This window comes from Pagrus pagrus (assembly GCF_965226575.1).
Source record: "Pagrus pagrus genome assembly, chromosome: 8".
In the NCBI taxonomy this organism is placed as follows: domain Eukaryota; kingdom Metazoa; phylum Chordata; class Actinopteri; order Spariformes; family Sparidae; genus Pagrus; species Pagrus pagrus.
The window spans coordinates 23,619,007-23,632,528 of NC_140192.1; the positions used below are offsets into that span (position 1 = coordinate 23,619,007).

The 13,522-nt window shown below is 43.0% G+C and overlaps 1 protein-coding gene across 4 annotated transcripts in view; it reads right to left on the reverse strand.

The window, feature by feature from the left end:
* The window catches only part of kiaa0825 (KIAA0825 ortholog), a 128,359-nt gene that overhangs the window by 99,357 nt on the left and 15,480 nt on the right, over positions 1-13,522 (reverse strand). For all 4 annotated transcript variants that reach the window (XM_084359046.1, XM_084359047.1, XM_084359049.1 and 1 more), the window contains 3 exons: positions 3,380-3,547; positions 1,735-1,820; positions 1,264-1,521 (listed from right to left, as the gene is read on the reverse strand). In XM_084359046.1, coding sequence (XP_084215172.1) covers positions 1,264-1,521; positions 1,735-1,820; positions 3,380-3,547 — 512 coding nt within the window. The remainder of the gene's footprint in view (positions 1-1,263; positions 1,522-1,734; positions 1,821-3,379; positions 3,548-13,522) is intronic.

Here is a 13,522-nt window from a genome sequence, read left to right on the forward strand (position 1 = left end):
GTAAAGCATCTGTGGGCATTCTCTACTATCTGTGGGCACTTTGAAATGAACTGCTTAAAGCACAATTTTATTTCAATAGCTGCAGAAATTCACAAGGTAATTCACTGATAACAAGGTGAGAGGAAATTAGGGTTTGAGGCATGAAATGTAATGCTGTAAAATAATGTGGAGGAGGCGTCTTAATTAAGTAAAGCTCCACTCCATACCATGAAGAAAGGAATGTGTATGATATAGTACTCTAATTAACTATTTAAACAGATCAATCAAAGTAACTTCTTCCTCTAATTAAAGGTCGAAATCATATCAATGTGCACGTGAAAACAACTTTAGTCAACTGACTAAAACTTCAGATAACAAAATCGAAAAATGTAAATATTACACAAAATCAGCCAGGAAGAAATGAAAAGGATGACGAGGCAATGCACTCTCCTGATAGCAAAAATGAAATAATCCTGTGATTCAAAGAAACTGTTGGCTTTTAAGAGAGTGCTACCAGATTAATTAGCCCAATCACATGTTTTTTTACCGAATAAATTACAGCCATTTGACATTCAACAGTTTGATTTAAAATCTGCATTTTAAAGGTTTTTCAGCACAGTTCACGTGTAGTTTAAGTCAGCCTCCTCAAACCTCAGTAAGTCTCGAAGCGATAGCATACTCCGATAATGTGTGCATTGTTTTGGTAGCCAGCCTTCCACTTTTGTGCCTTTAAGAGGAAAACCAAAAGGAGAGGACCGACATGTTTTGCCTCTTTTGCTCACTCTAAAGCCCTCAGACAGACAATGTTGACCCACTGGCAAGATATTCTGGCTCATTAACTTAAAGGTCCAATATGTAAGAATTGGCGTCGCTTGCAGTCCATACTCGGAGTTGGAAGTGTTGGTGTTTACACCGCTAGCACAGGAGCTTTGGACCTGGATAGACCAGGTAAGCATGCTAACTTCAGTAGATATCTCTGCAACACATAAGTCACTGTTATTTCTTTTACATTCTGTTGACGATTTTGGTCAATGTTTAATATTTTCCACTAAAATTCTTACATGCTGCACCTTTAATTATGGTATATTTTGTAGTGAATGATACATAAAAGAGAGAAGATATCTGCACTCTAAACACTGAAAAGTGTTTATGCATGCCCTGAAATTTTTGTTCATACTCATTAGCAGGTAAATCACTACCATTTCATTGTTAGAAGTTCAACTTCAACCAACAAATATTTTCAAAACAATTGTCAAATGCACACTACCCTAAATCTGGAAGTACCTTGGCAATCATTTTCGGACTGTCTCTCTCTGAGTAGGTGTAGAAGGAGTCTTCTCTGAGTTGTGTGTTGCTGGCAGTGACAGTGGCGTCTCCAGTAGTGCTGGTCATGGTGACAGAGGTGTGTCCTGACGAATGTAAGGCCTCTTCCTGCTGCAGACTCTTGGCACAAGCATCATCCAGCACCACTTTCACACAGTGGGCCATGTGAGGGACCAGCCCCCTAAAAGCTGACCTCCAGTCAAACTCCAAAACCTTTGCCTGTAAAATAAGGGAGATGAGCCAACATTCAATTAATTTCTGAATGCTGAAGGGAATCTCTCATCTTCTGTACGTCGCTGCTGCAAAGGCAAACTGTCCTGCCTCTTTGTAATTACAGAAAAAGGATTCTAAGCCTGAATGACGTTGAACAGCTGTAATAGAACAGAAACTTCCTCACAGAATGTCACAAAGGAGGACATAAAAAAGCCTCACCTCTGGTGTGTGGAGAGATGCTTCTGCTGGGGATTTCTTGCCATCTGTTGTCATTTGTGAATCCTCTTTACTTTTTTTCAAGATACCTAAATGACCAATACATTGTTTTAATTCAAACATCAGAGAATACATCCTGAAAGACATTAAATAGTAACTGTTCCTGGTCAAGCTCTCAAATGATGTCAGTGAAATTTCTCCAACAATGACACAGGAACTCCAGAGACATCCTGATTCAAAAATGAAAAGCTATGTAGTTATAGCTTCTTTCATGTGTATGCATTATTTAGCATGGATATCTCCATATCACTGATAATATACTGTATCATATTAAGTGTTAAGAACCTGACTGAATATCAAGTGCGGTGACTTGAAAGCAACTATAACTTAGAGCCAGATATGGGTCACACTGCTCTCATCTTCCCCCAGTAGCCACAGTGGCCGGAGTATAACAGCACACGCCTCAGAGGGAGCAGAAACAGGCTGTAAATGCTAATAGCGATGGCTTTACGAGTCTAACTTTGGGGCTTATATTTGATTTGAACCCAGATAGCATCAAACATATATGGGGCAATTCCACGAGGGGGGATTGTGTAGATGTGTTGAGGGAAATGGAGGAGCGTGGCGGGGGGGTGGCATGAAGACAAGCGTACAGGATGCTGGGTTGGGTTGCAATTAAAAAGCGTGAACATCAAGGCCACATTTTCCTAATCAGAAGGCGAAGAGTGAGACCCCAGGCGAGGCAATTTAGCCGAACAAGACCACATGGAATGGAAGAAGGAGGAAGCAGCAAGCGCATCACTTTTTGACCTTTAAGCCCATCTGATGAATTTCTGGTAATTAAGCCGTTTGATTGCCTGGAATTAATGATTTGGATAACTGCCCTTTAAAGGCTGTTTACCTCTCTGTAAATTGAGCCTTTCTGCAAGTCTTGTTTTTGTAAATGTAACCTTTATGGAAATTACTCCATGCACCAAAAGCTTTCATTTAACATCTTTGCAGCGGCAGTTCAAAGGGGAGGGAGGAAAATGATACTAAAGGCTCATATAACACCCAAGATAATTCCCGACTAAAATAACATTTCTTCAGACACAACTTAGACTTAGCCGCTAGAACATGTAACAATGCGTGCATGGGTGTGTTTGTGGGGGTGTAACTGAACTGTTTATGCCTGGAGGAGTGGCGCACATGCAGGGCTGTAGCCAGAGTTTTAAAAATACTGAGGCTGCGAGTCCCTCCACTGTAACCTCACAGCACTCAGAAAAAGACAGTATTTTTCCTCATCATTTGGATTATTCACATTATCTTTTTGATCATTTTCAGTAAATTCTCCGTACTTGGCGGTGTAAATGCTGCTTCTGAACCCTCTCCACATTGGCTTGTGGGGAAATACTGAATATATTTTAATATTTTCTGGCCTAAAAATGGTGAATTTTAGGGATATTTGATCTAAAGAACCTTGAATCTGCCTTTATAGTATCTGCTATGTGTTCCATTTTGTAAGATGTAAACTGTACCTCAGGTTAATAAAACTTCCCAATGTGCCAGAAAAAAAACAAAGACCCGGTAATCTCAGGGTTTGCTACAGCCGTGACTACATGAGTAATATGTATATACATATGCAAATTTTGGGGTGATGGTATAGTACCTTTTATAGAGGGAGTCTCTCCTGTACAATCAATAAAGGTCATATTCGTGACCAGCTCCTTCACAGTCCTCTCAAACCCCAGCAGGGTGCAGGCCAGCTGGGTTAACGCCCTCAGCTGGTGGGAGGTCAAACTGAAGCTCCTATTTTTCATGGGAAGCTCCATCGGCGCTGTGGAAGGGGAAAAAAAGAGTGTATAAGAGGAAAGAGGAGAAATAAACACTGCACTGTATATTCTTGTGAATGTATGACTGACAGACAGACAGAGGAGTGAGACTGCACTACAGTTAACAGTTCAGTAAAGGAATAAACAACTTCATGAAAACAGGTTTCCAACCGAACCTCACAACCTACATGCACTCATCAGAAGACACCCCCCCCTCCTCAAGTTCTGCCTTGCACGGCACCTCTTATAAATATCGACCCATTCATGTTTTCCCAATACACAGCATAAACAAAGAGACAGTGAAAAAATATGCAAAACTTTGCTCCCCGAGAAGTCACACATGCACATCCTTCTCTCCCGACACAAAACTTTTCTCCCCCTAACCCGCCGATGACCCCCTCGGCAAATATGGATTTCCCATTTTGGAGGCTGCCAAAGCCATCACCCGGGGGATGTTCCGCATTAAGCTGGAGAATGGGCGGCTGGGAGATGCGTTGCCATACTCCCAGACACATGCACAAATACTTTTGTGTGTCCGCTTAAATGAGCTCCTCCACTGCAAAGGCATTTGGGAGTGGATGAGCTCAGTATTAGCCTTGACTCTGAAAGCATGGAGATGATTGAGGGAAGAAAGGAGAAGGGGGACCTTTTCCAATAATTGTAACATTATTGCTGCTGGATCCTAATGTAATTTTGCTATATTGTTTAACAAAATCTGACAATATGACAACACACTGTCCCCAAGGAAGCCCGGTTTAATCATGCATGAGGTCTGACTCTCTCCGTGTGTAGGCATGTGTGTATGTTGACGTGAGTGTTTATGAGCGAGAGTCGATGAGCTGTTGCGTCTTTGTGTCTGTCGGGTGTGCACGTGTGTGTTTATGTGCATGTAATGCAGGCCATTTTGAATAACTTGATTTGTCGAAGACACTTTCACACACATTTGCACATGTCAGTCTTGCAGGATAATTGCCACGCTGCACCCACACTCTGTGGTCACCATGGAATATATTCTGACCTCAAGTTTGTTTGTGTTTACAAGTCCAAGTGTATACATGAATTTATGTGCGAGTGCGTGCGCGAGTGAATGAAATCACATGTGAATAGCTGTGTAATTATGTGGTGTGTGTTTGACTTGTGTGTGCATGCATTTGTGTGTATGTATAATTAAGCCGCATGGGTCCGCAGCTCGGCAGCTCCTCTGTAATGGGGTCCAGTGGGAGTCTGTGCGAGAGAGACTACCTCGTACTGCATGTGTACATGCGTGACCTGGCTGACACCCACGTGCCAGCCTCGTACTCCAGCTCGCACTTTCACGCACGCACCAACAATCATGTCTATTTCTGAAGTCACCAGCAAATCAACAGAGCTTTCCGTGCCTCAACGCAGGGGCAAACTAAAGCTGTCAACAACTCAAGAGTAAACAATCTAAACCCGATGAGACAGGGGCACATTAGAGAAAGAGTCGCTGGATTCTCTAAAAAGCTTTCACTAAAAAAAAAACCCAACCCCCAATTCCTCATCTGTTGGGCATTCATCTGAGCATAGCACCCATTAACCACCACTTCATCCGGAGCGTCACCTTTTCCCGAGCATCATCTCCATCTATCTAATTCCTAAACATTCATTCCCTCAGCATGTGACCCCATAACTGTTTCACTTACTCACTAAGTCACACTCTAAGTAGTCGCACATGACCTTGATGTTTAGCAATGCTCTGCCTCTCATCGAGTTCTGCCGCCCAGGCTATATAGGTATTTATAGTCGTCTCCCTAGCCAAATAGCCCTATAGCCATAGCAGTCTAGTACACAGCCATCTAAACCTCATTATACCTTTGTCACAACAGTGAGGCCAAATGGAGGCTCTCATAGCCGGTTGATGGAGAGGTTGTGCTTAAAAGCACCCAGGTGTGTCATATAGCATAGTGCATAGCATGTCTCATACAGAGTAGAATGTGGAAGGGCACTGGCAGGCAGAAGAGTTCAACCAAAGGTCAATGTGCTGGGAATCAATAAGGGAGGACTGATGCTGAAAGCTGGCACTGAAAGCAGTGCGAAAATGATATGTTTATATAAGAGTTCGTCCGTATGACATTATAGTGTGGAGGATGTTCTTATAAACAAAAAGAAAATCAATGGTGAGCCACATTAGTGTGATAACCATAAACACAGTATGCATCTTACCGGAGGGCCCCCAAAGCAAACAAGCATATGTCAAGCAATATGTCATCCAACTAATGTGTGAAACAGATAACAGTGTGTGTGGAGGAGGAGGAGGAGGGTCTTTATGTTTCATATGGAGCAAGAACATTATAAAAATAAAAAAATAAAATGTCTGAAAATACCAAACTCTGTAAGTCTACAGTGGCCAGTCTCAGTTTGTAGCTTTTAACAATGACAACAATGTAACACAAAAAGGAAGAAAAAAACAAACAGAGCAGGTATTTTTGGCGAGCCATCAGTCTTCTCGTCTGTCTCTCCTGTGGGTTCCACCATCGGCTCCACGGCACACACTCTCTCTCTCTCTCCCACTCACACACACACACACACACATACACACACACTGCTCTTGACTGGCAGGGAACAGAGAAAGAGGAGAGAGAGGAGGAGATCTAGGGGAAGGGGTGGTGGTTCGGGATGAAAACATGGGGAAGAGAGGGAGGGAAAGAGAGGGAGGGGCGGGATAAGGGAATTCCCTTAGCAGTTGTTATTGATTCCGGTGTTTACGGGCGAATAGTTTAGTGCCGTTTACAAAACAGAACAGATGCAGCCAGTGAGCAAAAAGGTAAACAATTGCTGTGTGGCGGGCTGCCAAATCCCCAGTCTGATGTATTAAACTCACGGTGAAGAGCATTTCCCCTTTGGCTGCACTTATTGCCACTTCATTTCCTCTTCGCTCACATACACACTCTCTCCTTCTTGCCATCTCTCTACTTCTCTGTGTCTCTCTTTCTCTCTCGTTCTCTCGTTTATCTGAGGGAGGAAAAAAAACTGAGAAGGGCATAGGGCGCTTTTTGCCGTCTGGCTATTTTCTGTCCTTCTCTGACCCAGGAGGCCCAGTTCTTCCAAACAGAGCCATTAGTAGGGGGAATTGCATGTGTCTGACATGGCTGAAAACCAATTATTAGACACTTTCTACCAAATGATGCCCAAGTCTTTGGGGAATGGGCAATCATGCAATAATTTAGCCACTGATTTAATTTCTCTCCAGCACAGCATCTCTCCCTCTCTCATCCTCTGTCCCTCATTTTCCTCTCGTTCTCTCATTCTGCCTCTCTGTAGTGTAAATCAGACCATCAGAGGGGTGGTCTGCCTCTCCTTAGTCACACTACCCGCGCCTGGTCTCCAGTCTCTTATCATGCAATCACAATATGTGAAGATGAGCTTTCTGTGTTTGTGCAAATGTGTGTGTTGTACGACACCCTCTACAGGTGATGTAAGCATTTGGTTTCATTTGATCCAGAGAGGCAAGGCAATTTTAGCATGTGTTAAACAACCTGCGATACATATTGCACAGAATACATAAAGCATAATAATGAAACATTTTTTATAACAAAAGTTCAATGTTCAAAGTAGTTAGCTGCCTTCGCCCTTCTATGTATAAACCTGAATAGAGAAAGAATGGATCAGCTTTCCGATGTCTGGAATTGAATCTTCTAACTCAATTTGTCAGTTGATAAAAGACTGGTGTTGTAACTGATGTGACCTGATTGCTAAAATGGATATCTGAGTCTAGAATAACACCCACATGTCTAGCCTGGATCCATGGTTCCAAGAACAGAGAATCAAGGCAGACATACTAACTTTCAACTATTCTGTGTTCTGCAAACAATTACCTCTGTTTTGTCTTTATTGAGCTGAATTTAGCATTGCACTTCTGTAACACTGTCATGCTCGCAATGAAATCAAAATCAAAGCAGCAGAACATTTACTTATTCTTCTTCCTTGGCAAAAATGGCACCTAAATTGCCCATAACGCATGCATTGTGGGTGTTTGCTAATATCGGCTAGGCTGCAAGCCTAAAGTAAGGGTGAGGACTAAACAGGTTGAGCAAACGCATTTCTTTCTAACTTCCCAATCCTTAATCACACATACACCAGTACCCTTAAAAATCTGCTAATCTGCTGTCTGCTAACAGACATTAAAGGGTAAGTTCACCCAAAAATAAAAATCTGTAGTCCACAAAACATTTCCGGAGCTTCATAGGAAAACAGTGTTAGAGCGTTCTCCGAAACAACTTAAGAAGAAAGGGACTTGTTTTGAAACATTAAATAACAACCAAAATCAAAACCATAAAATGGTTCAGTAGAGCTCACCCAGCATAATACAAGTCTACAGAAGCCCCAAGATCCCAAATTGATTTGAAAAGACATTATTTACATACTTTATTAAGCCAAAAACTTTTCACTGTAGCTGCTGAGTTAATAGTGTTAGTGTGTCCGAAGTGGGTGCATGAACTGGACCGTGAGTCGAGGGTGTAAATATTGTCTTTTCAAATCAATTTGGGATCTTGGGCTTCTAAACAGAAGCACATAGATAGTGAATTAAATAGGACCAAGTATTGACCCTTGTGGAACTCCACATAGCACAGTGGCCTGGTTGAACAGAAAAAAATTAGCAAATATTCCTTGTCCCACAAATATATATATAAAAAAACTTAAAATAGTTCACAAAATTGACAGTCCAAGCTCAACAATTCACACACACACACAACATCCTTTAAAATGATTAACAGTAAAACAGAGAGGCAAGAGCAGCAGCAGGAAAATCTAAACGACAAGTAAAAACTGGGCATGACTCAACAAAACTCTCCGCCCAGGGACTCAAATCAAAATGGGCCAGTCCTTCCCAACTGTGTATGTGTGCGCGGGTGTGTATCTGTGCACAGTTTCATTCTTAAAATCGGGCTTTGCTCTTGGGGTCTAAAAGTGTGGTTGGTGAGCACTTCTGTGGGTTTCTTTTTGTGCCTGTGTTTTCAGGTTATCCATGTGTGTTCATAGGGTGTCAAGCAGGGTCATGCGAGGGCCTTGGGGTACATCTGTGCATGTACGTGTGTATATGTGGGGAGGCTATGAGCCACTGTGGACCACCCGCTAGGCCCTGTGACAGCTGGGGTCCTCTTCGTCAGTTGCGGCCCACTGCTCGCTCAGACAGCGTTATTATGGGAGGCCTCCTGCTGTGATTCACTCTGACACATGCACGCACACATACACGCATACATACACACACATAAACCACACAATTCCTGGTCTCTTGTGGCCTTTTCCCTGGGTGCTGTCCAACCAAGCCCCAGCAGGGGTCACCTGCCCTTCACAGAAGGGGAAAGTAGCAATATTTGATATCTCAATTAAGTTGCCTTACAGTACATAGAAGGCAATGTAGTGGTGATGCTAGTGTGTTTGGTGGTGACAAAGAAGCAGGGCAACTTTCCTCTGCTTTAGGTTTGTTTTTCTGTCCCCCTATGTCTGTCTTTGTGGTAAAAATTGATGACAGTGGGAGGGGGTTAAGATTTCTCTGGCTTCCTTCACATACTTGAACTGAGCACCGTGGTTGAAGAACACAGAGGAATGTATTGTCTTGATGGGAGCATTTCATTAAAACCCACTTGTTTAGTGCCCTTGTTCACATTATTGTTTTCAAGCCCTCGGCGAATCACACTGACTCTTCATCACGAAGTGCTGGCGGCTCTCAATAAGCCAGCCATTTTTGTTTGTGCTTTCTCAATAGAATGTGCCAGGAAAATGTTCATATCCTTGAGCTTTTCAAGAGTGATACACAAAAGCCATTGTGACCACTCGGAGGAAATAGGGGAAAAAAATAAATGGCAAGCATAATACACATTCTCAAGGGCCATGAAACATTTCCTTCTCTGTGATTTCACTGGAGCCATGATTTAGAGAAAATGAACACTGACACATCAACACAACCAGAGAGTAAAGACCCAGCTCTTCTCGTTAAGATTAGTAAACAACCAATTGCTCGAACTTCCCTTAAGCAAGGCCTTCTCATCGAGGACAGGACAGGAAGAGAGGCGCATAAAAAAAGCATCATCCAAAACTCCAAGCATCATGCAAACACACATGTCTGCGTGTACACATACACACTCACAAACCCCCATACCTAGCCCATAATTACACGGCAGCATGCGGGTGCACATCCCTGGCTGACAGTGTGTATAAACTCAGGCGGAGATATGATCTACTGAAGAGCTGCTCTTAATAAATATTAACAAACGCCATTCCCAAGTAGCCTCAATCCCCATAAGCACCTCCAATGCCAGTCGGAGCCACAGCCTAGCTATCTCTCGTCGCTACAGAACCTCTCTCCCCGCTGAATAGGCTGCTGTGCTTTCTCTAAGAAAGAGTTCAAAGAGCCCGAAAGGGCGAGGGGGGGCGGGGAGCGGTGAGGGTGAATGTGCTTGCTATACATGTTCTAACTCAATTCTTTTTTATCTATAGGGAGCTGCCAGCATCGTCATATGGGGAAATTAGTGGAAGTGGAATTCAAATCAGCGCTATCAGAATGGGGTTGCAGAGTGTTTGAACAGAATTTCACAACCTCGGCTTCACCCCTGTGGTCGATTGTTAGGGAATAAATTGTATGTGTGTATGCAGAGATGTTGGAATGGAAGCTTTTGATGTCCTACAAAAACACGGATCTCCTATGCATACATATAAAAATTACTGATGCAATATGGAAATTTAATGATGCATTTTTAAAGGGGAGGTATTAAATGACTTGTGATCACATGATTTTCTAAGTCAGCCCGCAATTAGTGTGCACACGAACACACTAGCATCGACTGAGAAACAGTTGGGCAGACATGTTCACGTCACAAAGGCTCAAAGGTGACTGAAAACACACATCACTGCAGTACAAGGTGAAAACAATCATCTCAGTGCTGGTGTTTCTGCACGGCTGTCCGGTGCAGCTCACAGCATGAAATCACTCCAACGTTATCTAAAAGTTATGCAAATTCTGATCACGAAACAGGAGCAATAGTTAGCTACATTGTCGAGAGAGTGTGTACGTCCTTACTGAGGAATTTGCTCAAATGCAGCTTTCATTGTGAAAAATCATGGTTTATTATTAAAAGCATTCAAATGTTACCCATATCCCACCATACCTCTATAGAGTGCAAGTCACGCCTCTTCCCATGGAACACCATGGGACCTTATTTCAGAGAAAATATGGTACCAAAAATGAATTTGTCTCTCCCCACTGACTACTGTACAATTTTTCTCCGCAATAAGGTCCTGTGGGGCACATCGGAAGGGGCTCAATAGAGAGCTGAAGTCACACCCCTTTAGGTAGGGACAAAGGGATAAATCATTTTATGATTCCGCTTAAAAAATAACTATGCAAGACGAGAAAGTCGCAGTTTTTCATGAAAAAGAAAACACCATCTAGTTTTGTGTTTAACCGCTCAATGAACTACACTGTCTCGCTCAACGTCCATCATCAACACCAACATCAGCCATCACCTCAGCACACAAAAAGTAAAAAAAACAAAAAAGAAAGCAAAAACACGGCTCTACAAGGTTTCAGTCGTGGGTTTTAGGTGAGCGTTGAACAAGATGACGTCACATATGCAACTGTTGGTTGTAGTTTCATGACTTTGAAATTGACACGCATCGTAAGTTTAAATCAGGGCACAATTCAAAAGGGATTAAAAAAATCACAGTCTTTTGCCATTCACTACCATACATATTTTTTTCTGAAATAAGGTCCCATGCTGGTCAATGGTAGGGGCGTGACTTTGCCTCTCTATAGAGCTGAAGTAACTGAAAAAAGCAAAACCCAGTATTTGTGTATTTTTAGCAAAATTCAGCACACAGATACTCACACACACACACACACACACACACACACATACAGTGACATGTACATGCAGACTCGGCCCACCCACTCCCCTGCAGACTCAGTGAGGTGTGTTAGTAAGGTTTAAAGCCTGTATTGTTCCTGACCAGCCAACCTGTCTAGCACACTCCCCCGTCTCACTGCTCACCCCATTACACTTGGAAGACTACAGGAAAATGGCAAAAGACAAGAAAAGAAAAGGGGAGAGGAAGTGGACGCTGGAGAGATGGAGTAAAGGAAAAGGGGGGGGGGGGGGACGAAGAGCAAGAAAAAAGAGGGCTGAGACCCTTCACATCTGTCTAGGTACAATGTCAGAGCCTGCCTTTGAGTCGGTGGGGTTAAAAGAGGAGGCAGATCTCGCCGTGAACGCTGTTAAATGGTTCAGTGGTTTGACAGTGGCTGATGCTACAGACAGCGCTGCTCCCCTGGGAGCCTGCACAGTCTCCCAGGCATGGCTCTTATCAAAATATACCTACTGCCTGCCTCTACAGCAGAAATAAACAATAACACAGCAGGGAGGGAGGAAGAGATCTAAGGAGTCATTGGATGCTTATGAAAATAGAATCACTTTTTTTTCCCACTGTCATAATTGTCTTGACAATTATGGGCGTAGCATACAGTATAGACAGTAAAGTGTGAAAGCAGATTATGCATTAATGCTCAAGCTTTGGCTCTTAAGGAGCCACGGGCGTTTGGGTGGTGCAAATGTGGGTTCTTGAGCTTTTTTTTTTGGTCGGGGGGGTGGGGGGACTTAAAACATGAACAACACAAAAATGTAATCCCAGTTGTAGCCCTCAAAGCTGTGTTGCAGCTGATAGTCAAACACACACACAGACACACACACACATCCAAACACACACACACACACACACACACACACACACATAAAACCAGCACAGGCAAAACTGCTCCATTTTACCATCATTACACAGCACGGGTCCCCCGCTCCCTTTGGAGCCGTGTTCTGCCTCCGGTGCTACATTTGACGGTTTGTTGAGCGGCACGTAGGTGTGTAGCCTCCGCCGCGTTACGTGATCAAACAGCCCAACTGACGCATGGCCAATTATCCTGGCTGCCTCCTCTCATCTCACATTTAAGGAGAGGGAAAGTAAAAACCAGAGAGGGAGATGGAAAGAGAGAGATGGAGGGAGGGAAAAAAAGACACAAGGCTGGCGGTGTGTTTATCGAAGAATGGCAGATGTAAAAGCACTCTTCTCCCCTTTCCTCAGGGAAGCTGACATGTGCACCATTTTTGAAAAAGTAAACAATGGCTCACACTTTTTTTTTTATTGTGAATCTTTACCCTCAGCGAGCTGTAAATAGGCCAATATGAAACAAACAAAGAGAATATGGGGGGAATTAAGTATCAAAAGTGACATGGTGTGTGAAGGTCTGTGCGCTTCTCTTGTCTCAGTGTATAAATCATTGCCCGTCCCATCACAGTGACACATTCTGCATTTGTGCCAAACACTCAAGTGCTTTTAGATATTTTCTTTCTTTCCCTATTGTGTAACAAAGTTGAGAGAATACTGAACCTTGCTCTTACTCCTTCACCAACTCTTTCTTAACTCGTCGTTGTTTCTTAACATAACTGTATCACTGCTCAAAAGTGAGAGGGAGAATAAAGTTACATTTCCCTTCTCCACCGCAAGGTCACAAAGTTTTGTAAAGGTGCTGCTGCTGCTCTACCTTTGGTATGTTTTAATAATCTTTATTTTGTTTTTATTCTCTTTCAATTGAATTTCTGTAAAGAACACAGCGTAGCTATGTCAAACCATTGTCCAACGGGGCAGCACATTGCCTCAGGTTCAAGGTGAAGAGCTGATTTAACTGTGGCTTAAGCATGCTGTCAACAGACCTTGGATATGGAACGGACATTTATTGGCATCAGAGTTCATCACAGCGATAGATAAACTATGTGGTAAATAGTGTTTAGGTGTAGTTTTAAATGAAGCCTTGGCTCAGCTTTCGAAATGCTCCTCTTCTTTTTTTATGTTGGTAAAGAGAAAAGTGAGGCAGACAGGAAAGAGGGCAGTAAACAGAAAGCAATTACAATGAGAACAGGAGTTACTGACAATCTCTTACAGAGGCCTTGGCTCTGATTCAGATCACAACACAC